The 23,360-nt window shown below is 39.5% G+C and overlaps 1 protein-coding gene across 1 annotated transcript in view; it reads right to left on the bottom strand.

The window, feature by feature from the left end:
* Window positions 1–23,360, bottom strand: part of LOC132393891 (multiple C2 and transmembrane domain-containing protein 1-like) — a 600,107-nt gene that overhangs the window by 425,453 nt on the left and 151,294 nt on the right. The window contains exons 5-6 of the mRNA XM_059969303.1: window positions 11,675–11,754; window positions 65–176 (exon numbers count right to left, since the gene is read on the bottom strand). Coding sequence (XP_059825286.1) covers window positions 65–176; window positions 11,675–11,754 — 192 coding nt within the window. The remainder of the gene's footprint in view (window positions 1–64; window positions 177–11,674; window positions 11,755–23,360) is intronic.

The following is a 23,360-nucleotide window of genomic DNA, read 5'->3' as shown; positions in this document are numbered from 1 at the left end:
TTAAAAGTGATGAGAAATTATTTTTGTATAGCTCACATATGGAAGAATAAAATTATAAACTTACAGCATCTCTCGGGTCACCTTCTCTGCACAGTAAAGTAACTGACATTAACAGACTCCCCAGAGTTTGAACAGGACAGCTCGGATCTTTCAGATTTAACGTCACTTCAGTCGCTCTGTGGGAGAAAGTGTATACGGTTAATATACATGTGAACAAGACTCTTCCATCTCAGTGCATTGTTTAAGTTAATTCTACTGTCAATTAAGACTGGGACTGTCCTCAGTTAATTGTAGAAATGAAGTTTGATGATATACAGTATCTATGAAAGGACTGATAGTTCCCAACTGTTTTTATGCCATGACCCTTACCATTAACCAAGGGGTACGTGGACCCCTGATATAAAGAAATTTATGAAAGATGATTTTGCATATTTCCATTTGCAATTTGTTGGTGATGTTAAAACCATACAAATTTAGAAAGGGCTGCTTTGACCACGACAGAACAGCAAAATTAGTCCATTTGGCCCATTGAGTCTGCTCTGCCATTCCATCCTGATTTATTTTCTCTCTCAAACCCAGTCTCCTGCCTTCTCTCAGCTTAAGTCTTTGTTTTTGTGCCATGGACTGTTCTGCTGCCACAAAACTAAAAATCTGATTCTGAGTAAACTGGAATATAATTTATTAATAATATTCTTAGCTCTTTCTCAAGTTGTAGAGAGAGTACCATGCAATATCAATCCTTTCCTTTAATGGACACGGTTTAACTGAAGAAGAGAAATCAGTGCAGGGAAATTACCAAGGCTCTTCCACCAGAACAATGTAAGACCAGAAAACACAGGAGCACAATTAGGCCATTCGGCATATTGAGTCTGCTCCACCACTCCACTGCGACTGATTTATTATCCTCCTCATTCTCCTGCCTGCTCCCTGTAACCTTTGAACTTATCAATATCAGCTTTAAATATACTCAATAACATGGTCTCCACAGCTTTCTGTGGCAATTAACCTTCTAGCTAAAGAAATTCCTCCTCATCTATGTCATAACTTGTATGTTAAAGTTGTGTGCTCTCATCCTAGACTCCCCCACTATAAGACAAACTTTAAATACATGGATGGAAATTACAATGGACATTTACAAAATGGAAAAGATAACAACATCTGTTAATCATAAGCTGGAACAATTTGTTTCATATTGGGAAAATGGTTTAACTACATAATGCCTCATAGGCCTGATTTTATTCTCAGAAATCAATGAATCTGTTGTAAAAAAAAAAGACCACTCCCTACTTGTACATAGTTCTTTCCTTTTGCTTGTTTTTTCTTTCTACTCTTTTCTATAAGCGTATACCTCAGATAAATACTTTGTGGAGATTTGTGACATATATGATTATATGATGTATATGTACAATGTCTGAAATACATCTTATGGAAATGTTTCTTTGATGATGAACTTCAATAAAAAATAAATTACAAAAAAAAAAGAAACATCCTCTCCACATCCACTGGTTTTAGGTTTTTCATTAGTCAATAAAATCACATCTCATTTTCCTAAACATGAGGCTAATCACCTCTAAGTTTCCTTATTATTCAGCTTGATTTGGAAATGTATCATTCTACCTTCATTGAAATCAATTTAATAAAACACAATTCCTTACCCAATCACCATCACAACAAAGGCCTGCTTGTTTATCAAGAAGTTCTGTGGAGCAACTAGGGATAGCCACAAATATGGCATCACCAATGGCATCAATATTCTTTAAATATCCAATGTAATGGAATTAAAATTTCTCCCTCTCCCCTTTCTCTATTTTCCCATTCTCCAATTCTGACTCCTCTCTCATCTCTTCTTTTTTCCTAACCTACCGATCAACTCAATCTGGTTCCCTTCCTCCTTCCCTTTCTCACATGGTCCACTCTCCTCTCCAGTCAGATTCTTCCTTCAGCTCTTTTCTCTTTCCACCTATTATCCCCCAGCTTTTCACATCACCCCCATGCCATCACCTAGCTTAACCTGTCACCTTTTAGTTTGTCCTCCGTCCCTTCTCCCCACCTTCTTATTCTGGCTTCTATCCCCTTCCTTTTCAATCCCGATGAAGGGTCTCAGCCTGAAATGTCAATTCTTTATTTCTTTCCATAGATGCTGCCTGACCTGCTGAGTTCCTGCAGTCTTTAGTGTGTTTTTATGGAATTAAATATCATCCATTGTTTGTATTCATTGGTAGTATCAAGTATATTAGATATCTCATGGGTTTGGATTCTTCCTCTCCATTAAACATGGAACATAGAATAGTACAGCACATTACAGGCCCTTCGGCCCACAATGTTGTGCCAACCCTCAAACCCTGCCTCCCATATAACCCCCACCTTAAATTCCCCCATATACCTGTCTAGTAGTCTCTTAAACTTCACTAGTGTATCTGCCTCCACCACTGACTCGGGCAGTGCATTCCACGCACCAATCACTCTCTGAGTGAAAAAACCTTCCTCTAATATCCCCCTTGAACTTCCCTCCCCTTACCTAAAGCCATGTCCTCTTGTACTGAGCAGAGGTGCCCTGGGGAAGAGGCACTGGCTGTCCACTCTGTCTATTCCTCTTTATATCTTGTACACCTCTATCATGTCTCCTCTCATCCTCCTCCTCTCCAAAGAGTAAAGCCCTAGCTCCCTTAATCTCCGATCATAATCGCTGGCTGTCCACTCTGTCTATTCCTCTTTATATCTTGTACACCTCTATCATGTCTCCTCTCATCCTCCTCCTCTCCAAAGAGTAAAGCCCTAGCTCCCTTAATCTCCGATCATAATCGCTGGCTGTCCACTCTGTCTATTCCTCTTTATATCTTGTACACCTCTATCATGTCTCCTCTCATCCTCCTCCTCTCCAAAGAGTAAAGCCCTAGCTCCCTTAATCTCCGATCATAATCGCTGGCTGTCCACTCTGTCTATTCCTCTTTATATCTTGTACACCTCTATCATGTCTCCTCTCATCCTCCTCCTCTCCAAAGAGTAAAGCCCTAGCTCCCTTAATCTCCGGTCATAATCGCTGGCTGTCCACTCTGTCTATTCCTCTTTATATCTTGTACACCTCTATCATGTCTCCTCTCATCCTCCTCCTCTCCAAAGAGTAAAGCCCTAGCTCCCTTAATCTCCGATCATAATCCATACTCTCTAAACCAGGCAGCATCCTGGTAAATCTCCTCTGTACCCTTCCCAATGCTTCCACATCCTTCCGATAGTGAGGTGGCCAGAACTGGACACAGTACTCCAAGTGTGGCCGAACTAGTGTTTTATAGAGCTGCATCATTACATTGCATCTCTTAAACTCTATCCCTCAACTTATGAAAGCTAACACCCCATAAGCTTTCTTAACTACCCTATCAACCTGTGAGGCAACTTTCAGGGATCTGAGGACATGTACCCCCAAATCCCTCTGCTCCTCCACACTACCAAGTATCCTGCCATTTACTTTGTACTCTGCTTTGGAGTTTGAACTTCCAAAGCGTACCACCTCACACTTCTCCGGGTTGAACTCCATCTGCCACTTGTCAGCCCACCTCTGCATCCTATCAATGTCTCTCTGCAATCTTCAACAATCCTCTACACTATCTACAACACCGCTAACCCTTCTGTCATCTGCAAACTTGCCAACCCATCCTTCTAACCCCACATCCAGGTCGTTAATAAAAATCACAAAAAGTAGAGGTCCCAGAACAGATCCTTGTGGGACACCACTAATCACAACCCTCCAATCTGAATGTACTCCCTCCACCATGACCCTCTGCCTTCTGCAGACAATCCAATTCTGAATCCACCTGGCCAAACTTCCCTGGATCCCTTGCCTTCTGACTTTCTGAATAAGCCTACCATGTGGAACCTTGTCAAATACCTTACTAAAATCCATGTAGATCACATCCACTCCACTACCCTCATCTATATGCCTGGTCACCTCAAAGAACTCTATCAGGCTTCTTAGACATGATCTGCCCTTCACAAAGCAATGCTAACTGTCCCTCATCAGACCATGATTCTCTAAATGCCCATAGATCCTATCTCTAAGAATCTTTTCCAACAGCTTTCCCACCACAGATGTAAGGCTCACTGGTCTACAATTACCTTGACTATCCCTACTACCTTTTTTGAACAAGGGGACAACATTCGTATCCTTCGAATCTTCCTGTAACATTCCCATGGACAACGAGGACATAAAGATCCTAGCCAGAGGTTCAGCAATCTCTTCCCTTGCCTCATGGAGCAGCCTGGGGAATATTCCGCCAGGCCTTGGGGACTTATCCATCCTAATGTATTTTAACAACTCCAACACCTCCACTCTCTTAATAGCAACATGCTCCAGAACATCAACCTCACTCATATTGTCCTCACGTTCCCTCTCATTGGTGAATACCGAAGAGAAGTATTCATTGAGGACCTCGCTCACTTCCACAGCCTCCAGGCACATCTTCCCACTTTTATCTCTAATCAGTCCTACCTTCACTCCTGTCATCCTTTTGTTCTTCATATAATTGAAGAATGCCTTGGGGTTTTCCTTTATCCTACTGGCCAAGGCCTTTTCATGTCCCCTTCTTGCTCTTCTCAGCTCCTTCTTAAGCTCCTTTCTTGCTACCCTACATTCCTCAATAGACCCATCTGATCCTTGCTTCCTAAACCTCATGTATGCTGCCTTCTTTCACCTGACTAGATTTTCCACCTCACTTGTCACCCATGGTTCCTTCACCCTACCACTCTTTATCTTCCTCACCAGGATAAATTAATCCCTAACATCCTGCAAGAGATCCTTAAACATCGACCACATGTCCATAGTACACTTCCCTGCAAAAACATCATTCCAATTCATACCCACAAATTCTCGCCTTATAGCCTCATAATTTGACCTTCCCCAATTAAAAATTTTCCTGTTCTCTCTGATTCTATCCTTTTCCATGATAATGCTAAAGGTCAGGGAGCGGTGGTCACTGTCCCCCAGATGCTCACCCACTGACAGATCTGTGACCTTTCCTGGTTCGTTACCTAATACTAGATCTAGTATGGCATTCCCCCTAGTTGGCTTGTAAACACTTAACAAACTCTGCCCCATCTAAACCATTGGAACTAATCAAGTGCCAAACAATATTAGGGAAGTTAAAGTCAGCCATGACAACAATCTTGTTATTTTTGCACCTTTCCAAAATCTGCCCCTCGATATCTCTGCTGCTACCAGGGGGCCTATAGAATACCCCCAGTAGAGTAACTGCTCCCTTCCTGTTCCTGACTTCCACCCATACTGACTCAAAAGAGGATCCTGCTACATCACCCACCCTTTCTACAGCTGTAATAGTATCCCTGACCAGTAATGTCACCCCTCCTCCCCTTTCCCCCCCTCTATCCTTTTTAAAGCACTGAAATCCAGGAATATTGAGAATCCATTCCTGCCCTGGTGCCAGCCAAGTCTCTGTAATGGCCACTACATCATAATTCCATGTATGTATCCAAGCTCTCAGTTCATCACCTTTGATCTTGATGCTTCTTGCATTGAAGTGCACACACTTTAGTCTTCTACCTTTCTACCTTTACATCCTTTCTTCTGCTTCTCTTTCCTCAAAGCCTCTCTATATGTTAGATCTGGCTTTATTCCATGCACTTCTTTCACTGCTCTATCGCTCCGGGTCCCATCCCCCTTGCAAATTAGTTTAAACCCTCCCGAACCATGCTAGCAAACCTACCTGCAAGAATATTGCTCCTCCTCGAGTTCAGGTGCAACCCATCCAATCTGTACAGGTCCTACCTTCCCCAGAAGAGATCCCAATGGTCCAAAAATCTAAAACCCTGCCCCCTGCACCAGCTCCTCAGCCACACATTCAACTGCCATCTCCTCCAATTCTTACCATCACTATCACGTAGCACTGGCAGCAATCCTGAGAATGCCACCCTTGAGGTCCTGTTCTTCAGCCTGCTGCCCAGTTCCCAAAACTCACACTTCAGAACCTCATCCCTCTTCCTGCCTATTTCGTTGGTACCAACATGTATCACGACTTCTAGTTGCTTTCCTTATCATAACAGGATGTCATGCACCCGGTCAGAGACATCCCGGACCATGGCACCTGGGAGGCAATAAATCATGCGGGTTTCCTTCTCACGTCCACAAAATCTCCTGTCTGCTCCCCTGACTATAGAGTCTCCAATGACGACAGCTCTCCTCTTCTCCTTCCCATCCTTCTGCACCACAGGGTCACCACTAGAGGCCCTGCCACCGTGGCTCACACCTGGTCAGTCGTCCTCACCAACAGCATCCAGGACGATAAACTTATTATTCAGGGGAATGGCTATAGGGGTGCTCTGCACTACCTGTCTACTCACCTTCACTTTTCCCCCTCTGACTGTCACTCAACGACCTGCTTCTGGCAGCCCAGGTGTGACTACCTCCCTGTAGCTCTCATCTATGACTGCCTCATTCTCCCTAAGGAGTCAAAGGTCATCCAGTTGCTGCTCCAGATTCCTCACACGGTCTTCCAGATCGCCCAGCCACAAGCACTTCCAGCAGATGTAACTCTGTGGGAGAGGGGAGTTCCCCCAAGACTGCCACATCTCACAGGAGAGGCACATCACCGTCTCAGGAGACATTGTAAAGACTAACTGGGAACAAACTCATCCTCTGCCTCTTCTCCTCAAAGCCTCAAATCTCCACTCCTTCACTGGCCCACTCACTCACTGGCCACTTCCCATAGGCCACTCCGCTTGAGGTAATCCTCCATTTATTTGTTTGAGCTTTTCAAACTGCTTGGTCACCTGACCTCGACTGCCCAATCAGCTGCTTTCTGCAGAGTCTGAGCTATTCAAATCTTGATTGTCTAATCAACAGCTTTCTGCTGAGCTATTCAAATCTTGATTGACTTGATTGCACAGTCCAACTGCCAAAACTGCCAGAATCTCTCGAGTTAAAGCCTCAAGTCTCCACTCCTTCATTGGCCCACTCACTCACTGGCCGCTTTCCACACAGCATTGCATCACATTGCATCTCTGAGCATTCTTCGCATCTATGCAAGGTGCTAAATTACTGCTCAGTTTTACATATTTCACATTTGGCCTATTCTCACACATTTTAGTTTCAGGTAAAGGAGTGATACAATTTCCAAAACAGCTAGGTGAACCCAGCAGGTCGGGCAGCATCCACTGAAAGAAGCAGTTAATGTTTCAGGTGGAAACCCTTCGTCAGGATGGCAGTTTCAGGTTTCGACCCGGAACGTTGACTGCTTCTTTCTTTCTTTTTCAATCTTTTTATTGAATTTCATATATAAAAGAAACATAATATAATAATAAATAGGTTATAAATGCATAGGACTTGAAATTGAATTAATAGTAGGATAACAATATCCTATTAAAATATCAACAGAAAAACATAGTACATTATCAATCAAGTCTATAATAGTTATATGAAAAAAATAAAAATAATCATCAAAAGAAAAAGAAAAAATTATAAAAATACAGGCAAAAAATATTTTAAAAAATACTAAACTAAACTAACATGGGCAATACTAACAGTTTATTTGTATATGATAGTGCCAAAAACTCTGGAACTCCATACCTGAACAAGAATAAGTAAAGAGAAGGTCTGGAAGAGGCCAAATTAATTCATATGAAAATGTCGAATGAACGGTCCCCAAGTTTCTTCAAATTTAATTGATGAGTCAAAAATAGTGCTTCTAATTTTTTCCAAGCTCAGAAAAGAAATAGTTTGAGAGAACCACTGGAATGTGGTAGGAGGATTTACTTCTTTCCAATTTTGTAATATAGACCTTCTGGCCATTAATGTTACAAAAGCAATCATTTGTCTAATTGAAGGGGAAAACTGATTATTATCCTCATTTAGTATACCAAAAATTGCAGTAATAAAATGAGGTTGTAAATCGATATTCCAAACTGAGGAAATGGTAGCAAATATGTCCTTCCAATAGTTATGCAAAGCGGGACATGACCAAAACATGTGGGTCAATGAAGCCACATCTGAATGACATCTGTCACATTGAGGGTTAATATGAGAATAGAATCGAGCAAGCTTATCTTTAGACATATGAGCTCTATGTACAATTTTAAATTGTATTAAAGCATGTTTAGCACATATAGAAGAAGAATTAACCATTTGTAAAATTTTTTCCCATTTTTCTATTGATATATTATATTGAAGTTCTTTTTCCCATTCTTGTTTAATTCTACCTGATATTTCTGGTTGTATCTTCATAATCATATTATAAATAAAAGCCACTAATCCCTTCTGATAGGGATTTAAGGTAAAAATCATACCTAAAAAGTCCATTGAAGTTGAATTGGGGAAGGATGGTAGAATTTTATGTAAAAAAATTTCTGATTTGTAAATATCTAAAAAAGTTAGATTTAGGTAACTCAAATTTGTTAGAAAGTTGGTCGAAAGACATCAAACTACCTTCAAAGAAAAGATCACGAAAACATTTTATACCTTTCCTTTTCCATATGCTAAAAGCTTGATCTGTCAAAGAAGGTTTAAAAAAAAAATTAAGTAAAATAGGGCTATCAAGAACAAAGTTTTTCAGAGTAAAAAATTTACGAAATTGAAACCAAATTTGTAATGTATGTTTGACAGCAGGGTTGGATATGTTTATTGAATTTAACTAAATCGGCAGAAAGAGAAGAACCCAGAACGGAGAATAGAGAATATCCCTGTGCCTCATTGCATTCTAAATTTACTCACTGTGGGCACAATGGTGAATCCAAATCTGATTTCCAATAAATTAAGTTACAAATAACTTCGCCCAATAGTAAAATCTAAAGTTAGGTAGAGCTAAACCACCATCTTTTTTAGATTTTTGTAATTGCCTTTTACTTGACCTAGCATTTTTATTTTGCCACACAAATGAAGAAATTTTTGAATCAATGTTATCAAAAAAAGATTTAGGAATAAAAATTGGTAAAGCTTGAAATAAATATAAAAATTTCAGTAGAATCATCATTTTAATAGCATTAATCCGACCAACTAATGATAAGGATAAGGGAGACCATCTTGTAGTAAGTTGTTGAATTTGATAAAGCATAGGTAGAAAATTCAATGTAAATAAATCTTTATATTTCTTAGTAATTTTTATACCTAAATAGATAAAGTTATCATCAACAACTTTAAATGGTGTCCTTTCATTCAATAAAGTTTGCGCGTTTAAAGGGAATAAATCACTCTTATCCAAGTTTAGTTTGTAACCAGAAAAACTACCAAATTGAGCCAACAAGGATAAAATAGCGGGAATAGACCTGTCAGGATCAGAAATATATAACAAGTCATCAGCATAGAGTGATAACTTGTATAATTTCTCATTACGGGTGATACCAAAAATATTAGGAGATTCACGAATAGCAATGGCTAAAGATTCTAATGCAATATTAAACAATAAAGGACTTAAGGGACAACCTTGTCTCGTACCATGAGATAATTGAAAAAAGGAAGATCTGTAATTATTTGTAAGAACAGAAGCAACAGGTTTATGATATATTAGTTTAATCCATGATATAAAATTAGGACTAAAATTAAAATATCCCATAGTGTTAAATAAGTATACCCATTCAACTCTATCAAAGGCTTTTTCAGCATCTAGTGAAATAACACATTCTGGAATTGTGGGTGATGAAGTATAAATTATATTAATCAATTTTCTAATATTAAAAAAGGAATACTGATTCCTAATAAAACCAGTTTGGTCTTCTGAAATAATCTGTGATAATATCTTTTCTAACCTAATAGCTAAAATTTTTGTAAGAATCTTAGAATCTACATTTAATAGTGATATAGGGCGATAAGATGCACATAAAGTGGAATCCTTATCTTTTTTAAGAATTAGAGAGATAGTAGCTTCATAAAAAGACTGAGGTAATCTCTTCTTAACAAATGCATCATTAAAAATTTCACATAGCCAAGGGGAAAGCAAAGAAGAAAAAGTTTAAAAAAATTCTATAATATAACCATCAGGACCAGGAGCTTTCCCTGAATTCATTGATGAGATGGCCTCTCCTATTTCGGCCAGAGAGATAGGAGCATCAAACAAGCTACGATCTTCATCTGTCAGTTTGGGAATATTCAAATTGTTAAAAAAGTTATCCATCATGGACAGATCGCCGTCAAATACTGATTGATATAAAGATTTATAAAAATCTTGAAAAGTGTTATTGATTTCTTTATGATCAGTAGTCAGATTGCCGTATTGTTTACGAATTTTAATAATTTGTCGCTTAGTCGAAATAACTTTTAATTGGTTAGCTAATAATTTACCAGTTCGATCACTATGGATATAAAATTGGGCCCTGGTCCTAATTAATTGATTCTCAATTGAAGAAGATAATAATAAGCTATGCTTCATTTGAAGCTCAACTCTTTTCTTATAAAGTTCTTTGGTAGGAGTCACGGAATAAATCTTACCAATTTCTTTAATTTTATCCACTAATAAAGCAATATCTAAATATCTTTGTTTTCTTTTACCGACAGAATATGAGATAATTTGTCCACAGATAAAAGCCTTAAAAGAATCCCAAAGTATTCCTCTGTCAATCTCTTCTGTATAGTTTGTTGAGAAAAACAAGTCAATTTGCTGTTTTATGTAGGTGATGAATTCTGGATCTTGAAGCAAAGTAGCGTTAAGTCTCCAAGATCTACTATTATTCGAAAAGTCCGAAATCTTGATAGATAACTTCAAAGGTGCATGATCCGAAATAACAATAGAATCATATTTACAATCAATAACATCTGTTAATAAACGATGATCAATAAGAAAATAATCAATTCTAGAATAACTGTGATATACATGTGAAAAAAATGAAAATTCTTTATCTTTAGGGTTCAAAAACCGCCATATTTCAGTAATTCCCGAATCAACCATAAAAGAATTAATAAGTGAGGCTGATCTATTCGGAAGAATTCAAATAGGTTTAGATCTATCCATTGAAGGATTCAAACAAAAATTGAAATCTCCACCCATTATCAACATATATTCATTTAGATTAGGAAGGGAAGTAAATAAACGTTTAAAAAATTCAGGGCAGTCAAAGTTTGGAGCATAAATATTAACTAGAACCACTTTTCGATTAAAAAGTGAACCAGTTATCAACAAAAATCTGCCCTGTGGATCAGAAATAATTTCATGATGTGTAAACGAAATTGAAGGGTCTATAAAAATAGACACACCCCTAATTTTGGTGGTAGAATTCAAGTGGAATTGTTGAACCTTCTAGAACCGAAAAAAGCGTTGATTATCCTCCCTCCTAATATGGGTCTCCTGTGCAAAAATAATATTAGCATTTAGTCTATGGAATACTTTAAATATTTTTTTACGTTTAATCGGATGCTTCTTTCAATGGATGCTGCCCGACCTGCTGAGTTCATCCAGCTTGTTTGTGGTCTTGATTTGACCACAGCATCTGCAGTGCACTTTCTGTATACAATTTCAAGTTAGTGCAATATCAGATGGCACATTGACAAGGACTGTGGTGATTTGCTTGCAACGTCACAATTCTTAACACTTTCTGCTTTCGAGTATGTTTTCCTAAATCATCTAACACTTCCACAGTATGATCCATATGGAATGTTGCTTGCACCCCTAAACCATTTAAAATGAAAAGAAAAAATTTAAAAGAAAAAATGACAATGACATATATTGACTGTAATGTCATTTACCTCTTTAATTCCAATTTGGTTAGATCCAGATAGGCTGAACCCATAAAGTCATCATGCAACCCAAAGTCATAGTCAAACACCTAGATGAAAGAAACCAACATTAGAAGCAGTAATATGTAACTTAGCTCTAATAACAGTAAACATTATGGTTCAGAATTTCCACTTGATCAGATTTTCTGGCACAATCCGATCAATTTGCATTGCTGGTTGCCTAGCTGTAGGATGTCATTCAGATAGAAAAAGTGCAGAAGAGGTTCACAAGGATGGTACTGGGGATGGAGTGTTCAAGCTATATGGGGAGACCAGCAGCTTGGAGCTGACTTTCCTCCCTGGTGTATATGGAAATGAAGGGACACCTCATAGAAATTTAGAAGATCATGATTGGTATTGAAAATAGAACATAACAGCAGAGAGCAGTCTCTTCAACCCATAATGTTCTGTCAACTGTTGGATCCGACTGTTTAATCTTAGATTAAACTGTTTAATTGTCATTTTCTTTGCAGCTTAACAAGTAATTACCTGCTTGTACTCAAAGTAGTTCTTGTCTGCATGCAAGAGTTTAATATGCCCCCTAGTAATCTCAGTATGTATGTGCAAGTTTAGTGTGTTCCCCGAGTGGTTATACAAAAGTATGATTCTGGAAGCTTCTCTTGGTACTGCATTATCTGAATATCTCACTGGCTGACTCTTATCTACATATTTGAATGGAATTTTCCTTATCTTGGATATTTCCATCCAAGGGGTCAGTGTGGACATGGTGGAGGATTACAAATACCTGTGGATACGAATCGACAATATACTGCACTGGTCAAAGAACACTGAGACTGTCTACAAGAAGGGTCAGAGCCGTCTCTACTTCCCTAGGAGACTGAGGTCCTTTAACATCTGCCGGACGATGCTGAGGATGTTCTACGAGTCTGTGGTGGCCAGTGCTATCGTGTTTACTGTTGTGTGCTGGGGCAGCAGGCTGAGGGTAGCAGACACCAACAGAATCAACAAACTCATTCGTAAGGCCAGTGATGTTGTGGGGGTGAAACTGATGGCGATGTCTGAAAAGAGGACGCTGTCCAAGTTGCATGCCGTCTTGGACAATGTCTCCCATCCACTCCATAATGTACTGGTTAGGCACAGGATCATTTAGCCAGAGGCTCATTCCACTGAGATGTAACACTGAGCGACATAGGAAGTCATTCCTGCCTGTGGCCATCAAACTTTACAACTCCTCCCTTGGAGTGTCAACACCCTGAGCCAGTAGGCTGGTTCTGGACTTATTTCCACTTGGCATAATTTACTTACTATTATTTAATTATTTATGGTTTTATATTGCTATATTTCTTCGCTATTCTTGGTTGGTGTGACTGTAACGAACCCCAATTTCCCTCAGGATCAATAAAGTATGTCTATCTGTCTTTAAACTAGTAAGATGGGGGGGGGGGGGGTGGGAATCAATTTGAGGAAACCATGGGAGAGGAGGTTAGTTCACCAGTAGAGCAAGTAAATAGACAGTGTGTGAGGGAGGAAAGGCAGGTGATGGAGAAGGGATGCGCTCAGGCCGAAGATGTAGGGGGGAAGAAAGAAAAGGATAATAAATTTGAATGCACTGTTAGGGATGAAAAGAGAGGAGGGGTTTGGAGAGTATCTTAAATGTATCTATTTTAATGCTAGGAGCATTGTAAGAAAGGTGGATGAGCTTAAAGCATGGATTGATACCTGGAATTATGATGTTGTAGCTATTAGTGAAACATGGTTGCAGGAAGGGTGTGATTGGCAACTAAATAATCCTGGATTTAGTTGCTTCAGGTGTGATAGAGTAGGAGGGGCCAGAGGAGGAGGTGTTGCATTGCTTGTCCGAGAAAATCTTATGGCGGTGCTTTGGAAGGATAGATTAGAGAGCTCCTCTAGGGAGGCCATTTGGGTGGAATTGAGGAATGGGAAAGGTGCAGTAACACTGATAGGAGTGTATTGTAGGCCACCTAATGGGGAGCGTGAGTTGGAAGAGCAAATGTGTAAGGAGACAGCAGATATTTGTAGTAAACACAAGGTGGTGATTGTGGGAGATTTTAATTTTCCACACGTAGACTGGGAAGCTCATTCTGTAAAAGGGCTGGATGGTTTAGAGTTTGTGAAATGTGTGCAGGATAGTTTTTTGCAACAATATATAGAAGTACCGACTAGAGATGGGGTAGTGTTGGATCTCCTGTTAGGGAATGTGATAGGTCAGCTGACAGATGTGTGTGTTGGGGAGCACTTCGGGTCCAGTGATCACAATAGCATTAGCTTCAATATAATTATGGAGAAGGACAGGACAGGACCTAGAGTTGAGATTTTTGATTGGAGGAAGGCTAACTTTGAGGAGATGCGAAGGGATTTAGAGAGAGTGGATTGGGTCAAGTTGTTTTATGGGAAGGATGTAATAGAGAAATGGAGGCCATTTAAGGGTGAGATTATGAGGGTACAGAATCTTTATGTTCCTGTTAGGTTGAAAGGAAAGGTTAAAGGTTTGAAAGTACCATGGTTTTCAAGGGATATTAGAAATTTGGTTTGGAAAAAGAGGGATGTCTACAATAGATATAGGCAGCATGAAGTAAAGGAATTGCTTGAGGAATATAAAGAATGTAAAAGGACTCTTAAGAAAGAGATTAGAAAAGCTAAAAGAAGATACGAGGTTGGTTTGGCAAATAAGGTGAAAGTAAATCCGAAAGGTTTCTACAGTTATATTAAAAGCAAGAGGATAGTGAGGGATAAAATTGGCCCCTTAGAGAATCAGAGTGGTCAGCTACGTGTGGAGCCGAAGGAGATGGGAGAGATTTTGAACAATTTCTTCTCTTCGGTATTCACTAAGGAGAAGGATATTGAATTGTGTAAGGTGTGGGAAACAAGTAGGAAGTTATGGAACCTATGACAATTAAAGAGGTGGAAGTACTGGTGCTTTTAAGTAATTTAAAAGTGGATAAATCTCCGGGTCCTGACAGGATATTCCCCAGGACCTTGAGGGAAGTTTGTGTATAAATAGCAGGAGCTCTGACGGAGATCTTTAAGATGTCATTAGAAATGGGGATTGTGCCGGTGGATTGGCATATTGCTCATGTGGTTCCATTGTTTAAAAAGGGTTCTAGAAGTAAGCTTAGCAATTATAGACCTGTCAGTTTGACATCAGTGGTGGGTAAATTAATGGAAAGTATTCTTAGAGATAGTATTAATAATTATCTGGATAGACAGGATCTGATTAGGAGTAGCCAGCATGGATTTGTGTGTGGAAGGTCATGTTTGACAAACCTTATTGAATTTTTTGAAGAAGTTACGAGGAATGTTGACGAGGGTAAGGCAGTGGATGTAGTCTATATGGACTTCAGCAAAGCCTTTGACAAAGTTCCACATGGAAGGTTAGTTAAGAAGGTTCAGTTGTTAGGTATTAATGCTGGAGTAATAAAATGGATTCAACAGTGGCTAGATGGGAGATGCCAGAGAGTAGTGGTGGATAATTGTTTATCGGGATGGAGGCCGGTGACTAGCAGGGTGCCTCAGGGATCTGTTTTGGGCCCAATGTTGTTTGTAATATACATAAATGATCTGGATGATGGGGTAGTAAATTGGATTAGTAAGTATGCCGATGATACTAAGGTAGGAGGTGTTGTGGATAATGAGGTGGGTTTTCAAAGCTTGCAGGGAGATTTTTGCCGGTTAGTAGAATGGGCTGAATGTTGGCAGATGGAGTTTAATGCTGAGAAGTGTGAGGTTCTACATTTTGGCAGGAATAATCCAAATAGAACCTACAGGGTAAATGGTAGGGCTTTGAGGAATGCAGAGGAACAGAGAGATCTAGGAATAACAGTGCATAGTTCCCTGAAGGTGGAGTCTCATGTAGATAGGGTGGTGAAGAAGGCTTTTGGAATGCTGGACTTTATAAATCAAAGCATTGAGTACAGAATTTGGGATGTAATGTTAAAATTGTAGAAGGCATTGGTGAGGCCAAATTTGGAATATTGTGTACAGTTCTGGTCACCAAATTATAGGAAAGATATCAATAAATTAGAGAGAGTGCAGAGACGATTTACTAGGATGTTACCTGGGTTTCAGCACTTAAGTTACAGAGAAAGGTTGAACAAGTTAGGTCTCTAGTCATTGGAGCGTAGAAGGTTGAGGGGGGATTTGATCGAGGTATTTAAAATCTTCAGAGGGATAGATAGAGTTGACGTGAATAGGCTGTTTCCATTGAGAGTAGGGGAGATTCAAACGAGAGGACATGATTTGAGAGTTAGGGGGCAGAAGTTTAAGGGAAACACGAGGGGGTATTTCTTTATTCAGAGAGTGATAGCTGTGTGGAATGAGCTTCCTGTAGAAGTAGTAGAGGCAAGTTCAGTTGTGTCATTTAAGGTAAAATTGGATATGTATGTGGACAGGAAAGGAGTGGAGGGTTATGGGCTGAGTGTGGGTAGGTGGGACTAGGTGAGATTATGAGTTCAGCATGGACTAGGAGGGCCGAGATGGCCTGTTTCTGTGCTGTGATTGTTATATGGTTATGTTTATAAAAGAGTTGACCAAAAGGTCAGCACCATTCTTAGTCTTTTTTACATTTAAGTCTTCTACTGCTAGCTTCTGCTCCTATCACTGTGTTTTCAATTTCCTTTGTTTTACCAATGCTTAATAAAACCATCATGAAGCAACAACTTATGTGCCTCTTTCCTGAATTCTGAAAAATACCTTAGATTAAAACATCAGAATCAACACAACTTTTTAACCTATCCCAAGGTCAATTTAACACTTCCCTCCTGCATGGTCCTCAATTTTTCTTTATCCAGATGAAAGGTGAAGGTATAGATGAAAGGTGAATGTTCACAGTTATCATCATCAGTATGTACCCTGTCCTATGACATGGGCGGTCACAGTCTCATGAAAATGATTGTTCTTGGCAAATTTTTCTACATAAGTGGTTTACCATTCCCTTCTTCTGGGCAATGTTTTTACAAGATGGGTGACCCCAATCATCAATACTCTTCAGAGATTGTCTGCCTGGTGTCAGTGGTCTCATAACCAGGACTTGTGCACCATCTGCTCATACGACCATCCATCACCTGCTCCTATGGCTTCACGTGACCCTGATTCGGGGGAGGGGTTGAAAGAGGGGTAAGTAGATGCTACACATTGCCCAAGGTTGACCTGCAGTCTTGCAGAGGAAACAAGTACCTTACAACTCCTTTGGTAGAGACGTATGTCCACCTCGCCACCCAGAGAAGGGGTGTCTAAGATAGCAGTGTATCTGTTTAAGGTAAGAGTGGACACAAGGGGTAGCTTTTCCACACACAGCACAGTGGGTAAATGAAATGAGTTGCAAAACTGATTGGGGCTGGGATAATTACCATGTTTGAAAGGCAATATTTAATACACGTACATGGATAGGAAAGGTTTAGAGAAGGGGTTCCACTAATCCATTGTTTAATGGCCAGGCTCCATGAAATTTTAAAAAAAGCTTGGGAATCCCTGATTTAAAGGGATATGGCAAAATGCAGGCAACTGGTCTACCTCAGGTTGGCAACTTGTTCAGCATAAACAAAGAGCCTTCCTTCTGTGGCACATAACTCAATGAGTACAATTCCACTTTGTACATCAATTGGAATTTTAAATGTAAATCACATTCAGGACCTCTTGGCTTTCTGTGTGCTTCTGTGCTAGTTTCAAAACCTCATGCTCAAGGCTCGTCTCAATCATTAAACAGGCCAGACCCTCCATATTTATTTGAGGATTTTACATACTAGATGTTGGTAGTGCTTTAAGGAAACTAATTTAAGTAAAAACACATGCATTGTAAGTCTTTAAATGTTCAACTCACTTAGAAACAAAATTCTGCCATCTGCCCACATAATTAGAAAATAGTTTTGTCTATTTTCTGTAAATTTGGCCCGAGTTTTTCAAGCTGAAGAATTTGCCTTTCCTGCTAAATGCCTTATATTATTACATTTTATAATTTATTTGTTTTAAAGGAATGCTCCTTAAAGTGAAATTTGAAAGTAAAATTTTTTAAACATTTCCAGGTTATGTAGGTCCACAGTAGATGTTAAACTTTGGGAACAATTTGATTGCACTCCAAGTGAAATTCCACTATAAGTACATAACCGAGGAAGTACAAGGTTTAATTTAGGTATTATTCCTTCCAGTGGGTTGAGAACCAGAGATAATGAGATTCTCATCATCTCCCGGTTGAATTACCTATTTTCAGAATTTCCAGAAGTAAACTCCTTGTGCCCCAGTGATACCTTTTCCACATTAGACACCCACTTGATATTCTCAGTTCCCACATAACACTCCTTTAAAACACTATATAGGAGTTCACTCGTATGAATGTGAGGCGTTTTGCCCTCTCAGGACAACAAGATTTGAAAAATTAACTTTTTTCTAATGCAGCACGATTTAAACGAAGCCTCTCCAACAGAAGTCAGCCAGCTTTCCATAAGACCATAACACATAGGAGCAGAATTAGGCCATTTGACCCATCTGTTCTATCATTCCATCATGGCTCATTGATTATATCTCTCAACCCCATTCTCCTGGCTTCTCTCTATGACCTTTGACATCCTGACTAATCAAGAACCTATCAACCTCCACATGACCTGGCCTCCACAACCACTGTGGCAATGAATTCCACAGATTCACTACCAACTGGCTAAAGAAACTCCCCCTTTTCTCTGTTCTAATTTGATCTCCTTCTATTCTAAGACCATTCCGTCCAGTTCTAGACTCACTGACTATGGGAAACATCCTCCCCATATCCTCCCTATCTAGCCTTTCAATATTCAATAGGTTTCAATGAGATCCCCCCCCCCCTTATTATTCACAACTCTAGTGAGTACAGACCCAGAGCCATCAAACACTTCATCTGTTAACTCTTTCATTCCTGGGATAATTTTTGTGAACCTCCTTTGGATCCTCTTCTATGCCAGCACACCTTTCTTAGATAAGGAGTAATCTTTCTTAGATCATCCACACCCACGAGCCGTCAGATTATACAAACTCAGCATCATTCTCAGGCTTGGTCAGGAATCTTCCCATGCCCCCAATTCCAAGCACTGTTTCAAAGCAAACACCTCAAAACCATCTTACTATCCATAGTTCTGACCAGATGACCCAATCCCTGATCAATGGCTTCACTTCTCCATCTCCTCTGGGCCCCACTCCCAAGTTTATCGACTGTTCCTTTTCTTTAATTACACAATGCATGAAGAAAGTGGTGTAAGATCCATTCCGCAGCTCTGACACCCTTGCCTACTGTACATCCACAATAATGTGAACAGTCTGTGTCCCTGCATTTGCATACTGGCCATGGAAATTTGCGTCTATAAGCCTGATACATTTAGAATCAAATATGTGAAAGATCTGTGTTGGACTTCCATCTTCCACTCAGCCACATCTCTGTTACTTGACTCTCCATTCTTCAGCAAACTCACTAGCTCCACTCTCTGATCTTTAACCATCACTGGCTTTGCCTGTGTAACTTCCTCTAATCTTTAAGTACTTTAACATGGGGGTTCCCAGCACTTTTTATGCCATGAAACCTTACTTACCATTACCCAAAGGGTCTCTGGACCTCAGGTTGTGAACCCCTGCTTTAAGAACCCCATATTTGGTTATCTCCGGCCTCCTCTATCACCTTCAGTCCATATCAGATCACTGTTTCTTGGTAGATGGAACAGTAATATGGACAATAATAGATGGGCTCCTTATTTAATTAAGGATGTGCTGACATTGGAGAGGGTTCAGAGTAGATTCACTAGAATGATTCCGGGAATGAGAGGGTTAATATATGAGGAACGTTTGACCGCTCTTGGACCGTACTCCTTGGAGTTTAGAAGAATGAGGGAGGACCTCATAGAAACATTTCAAATGTTGAAACACATGGACAGAGTGGATGTGGCAAAGTTGTTTCCCATGGTGGGGGAGTCTGGTACAAGAGGACATGACTTGAGGATTGCAGGGCACCCATTCAGAACAGAGATGCGAAAAAAAAACTTTTTTTAGCCAGAGGGTGGTGAATCTATGGAATTTGTTGCCACGGGCAGCAGTGGAGGCCAAATCATTGGGTGTATTTAAGGCAGAGATTGATAGGTATCTGAGTAGTCAGGGCATCAAAGGCTATGTTGAGAAGGCGGGGGAATGGGACTAAAGGGGAGATTGGATCAGCTCATGATGAAATAGCGGAGCAGACTCGATGGGTCGAATGGCCAACTTCTGCTCCTTTGTCTTATGGTCTAATAATAATCTAGTTTCAATCCAATTCCCCCCAGAAAACATAAACCACTCTGCTGAGGATGAAAGTGTCCTGATGAAGGGTCTCGGCCCAAAACGTCAACTGTGTTTCTTCCTATAGATGCTGCTTGGCCTGCTGCATCTCACTAGCATTTTGTGTGTGTTGCTTGAATTTCCAGAATCTGCAGATTTCCTCGTGTTTGAAAGTGTTTATATTTACTGGCTTTTGATTTGAACTACTGTACATTTTGAACATGGGCCTCAGTTTAATGTGCCCATAATCAATTAGAACTTCTTGTGACTTTTTGCTAACCATTATCAGTATTTACTTCACAGGTTATAAAACCACAAGACCATAAGATATAGGAGCAGAATTAGGCCATCTAGTCTGCTCCATATTTTCATCATGGCTGATCCATTTCCCTCTCAGCCCCAGTCTCCTGCCTTCACCCTGTATCCCTTCATGCCCTGACCAATCAAGAATCTATCAGCCTCTGCCTTAAATATACATAAAGACTTGGCCTCCACAGCTGCCTGTGGCAACAAGTTCCAGAGATTCACCACCCCCTGGCTAAATTCCTCCTAATCTCCATTCTAAAAGGATGTCCCTCTATTTTGAGGCTCTAGACTCTCTGGTCCTCGACTCTGCCATGATAGGAAACATCCTTTCTACATTCTTTCTATTAAGAACTTTCTACATTCAATAGGTTTCAATGAGATCACTCCTCATTCTTCTGAATTCCAGTGAATACAGGCCCAGACCCATCAAATGCTCTTCATGTGACAAGCCATTCAATCCTGGAATCATTTTCGTGAAACCCCTTTGAAACCTTTCCAGTATTTGCACATCCTTGCTAAGATAAGGAATCAAAACAGCTCACAAGACTTCCAAGTGCTTTAAAAAGCCTCAACATTACAGCCCTGCTTTTATATTCTGGTCTTCCTAAAATGAATGCTAACATTATATTTGTCTTCCTCACCACTGACTGAGCCTGCAAATTGACCATTAGGGAATCCTGCACAAGGGCTCCCAAGTCCCTCTGCACCTCAGAGTTTTGAATTTTCTCTCCATTTAGAAAATAGTCAACCCTTTTATTTCTTCTACCAAAGTGCATGACCATATACTTCTCGACACTGTATTCCATCTGCCATTTCTTTGCCCATTCTCCTAATCTGTCTAAGTTCTTCTGTATTTTCCCTTTACCCTCAAAACTACCTGCCCCTCCATCTATCTTTGTATCAGTCCAATCTTTGCAATAAAGCTATAAATTCCATCATTCAATTTATTGACATATAACACAAAAGAAGCCTCTTCCACTTGAAGGGTTGTGTGAAGGGTCTCTGTTTAATTATATTTTACTGTTAAGGTGTATTTTTTTGCACTAAGCTTTTCTATAGTTCCAAGAAAGTAAGAACTTTTGATTCTGATTAACTAGGACACATTGGGACCAGTGTATATTTTGGCCCAATTAAGCGATTGCCCCAATTAGCCAAAGTTTCATGTAAATAGTTAAAATGGTATAAAAAGGGTAAGCTACTATTTAACTGAGTAACAAATGATGTACTTAAATGAAATACAGAATAATTAGAATGTTATCAATACCACCTCAGTACTAGAGAACTATGTATTAGTTGCTGATAGTTATCAACAGAGGGATTCGTCCAGTGTAAGCTGCCATATTCTTTTGATTGATGGTAAATGGACAAAATCAGCACAGACACCTAGCACAGATAATGGACTGCTTTCATTGCCTTCTTGCTTGAAATAATGTTGTAATCCAACAATAAATTGCAAAAAATAAAATCTAGAGCTAGCATAAACTCAGCAGAGTTGACTTAGTCTCTTAGAAATATAGACATCCTGGGACTATAACTTCTTCTTCTTGTGTTGTTTTCTGGCGGTTGGCAAACCAGCTTTAAGGTGCATTACCGCCACCTACTGGACTGGAGTGTGGATCGTTTATGATAAACAGGAGGAATGAAAAGAATTGCATTCCCTAAATCCTGTATACTCAACCAGAGTCTTTCAGATACTTCATGATATAGGTCCGTATTTCTCTTGAACTCCTACCTAAAATGTCTTTCATACCCACAGCAATTTTTTTTTTTATCTGAAGCGCTGCTATCACCTTCACTCTTTCTCTTTCATACTTACATTCTATCAATACATGTTCAACTGTTTCTGGTTGATTGCAGTATTCACACAACGCAGTTGGATGTTTCCCTATTTTGTATAATGTGTAATTAAGACTTGTGTGACCAATTCTTAAACGACTGATGATCACTTCTATCTTTCTATGCCCACCTGATATTCTTTGGTATCTGACTTGCCTTTGTATTTTGTACAGTTGTCTCCCTGTTTCACTCTCATCCCAATGCTTCTGCCATGTCTCCTCAATAAATGTTTTTATATTGCTTTTGACTTCTGCTTTGCTTAGAGGGATCTGGAACTCTATTATAGACGATTTGAGTGATTGTTTAGCTATAATGTCCACTTTTTCATTACCCTCCACACCACAGTGAGCAGGAACCCAAAGGAAGCTTACTTCCACCCCATTTTCGGTTAATATATACAACTTGCATAGCATCTCCAATAAAATATCCTGTCTACTTGATTTTCTTGATTTAATAGAGATTAATGCAGACTAACTATCTGAGCAAATTATAGCCTTTTTGACATTATTTTCTTCTATCCAAGATAATGCACTCAGTATTGCCATTAATTAGGTTGTATACACTGATAAATGGTTTGATGTTCTTTTCCTAATGCTAGTTTTGCACTGAGGAATGTAGACTGCAATACCTGTGTGGCCAGACCGAGGGTCTTTTGATCCATCCATAAATATCACTAATTTGTTTCTAAAATGCAGGTCTATATATTCTTGAACTATCGGTTTGATTCCATATTTAGACTTTTTAAAAAGTTGTTGCAGGTTTATATTTGGTCTGATGGTAGTGGGTTATCATTGATATTTGCTTAAAAAGTCAGTTACTGATAGGACTATAACTCACCAGCTGAGCTGAAGGTGTAACCGATTTAGAATTCTCAGGGACATTTGGTCCCCAACAGTCAGAGGTTTAAATTAATTCAACTGTTTGTGTGATGTTATGCATGACACTTGAATGACCTGATGCGTGATTGGCCAAATCCCTGTCCATTATTGTCCTTCAGCCAAAGTCAAAGCAAGCTTTTCTCACCACCTGTGTAAATAACATCACTGGCTGAAAATTGATACAGATTTGAAGATTAATACGTTTTCAGTATTTCTGCATGGAACTAATGTACCTTGTGTTCAAACCTATTGACAAAGCTTATGAATTTGATCTCGTCATGGTAGTGCATCGGCAAATAGGGTTTACATCCAAAAAGGCACAAAATTAGACTAATAGTTTGAGAAATCTACAGTTGATGAAAGAGGAAAACAACTGACAAAGGGACTGCCAGTTA

Source organism: Hypanus sabinus, chromosome 5 (genome assembly GCF_030144855.1).
Source record: "Hypanus sabinus isolate sHypSab1 chromosome 5, sHypSab1.hap1, whole genome shotgun sequence".
NCBI lineage: Eukaryota > Metazoa > Chordata > Chondrichthyes > Myliobatiformes > Dasyatidae > Hypanus > Hypanus sabinus.
This window is presented reverse-complemented; position numbering and strand designations above follow the sequence as displayed.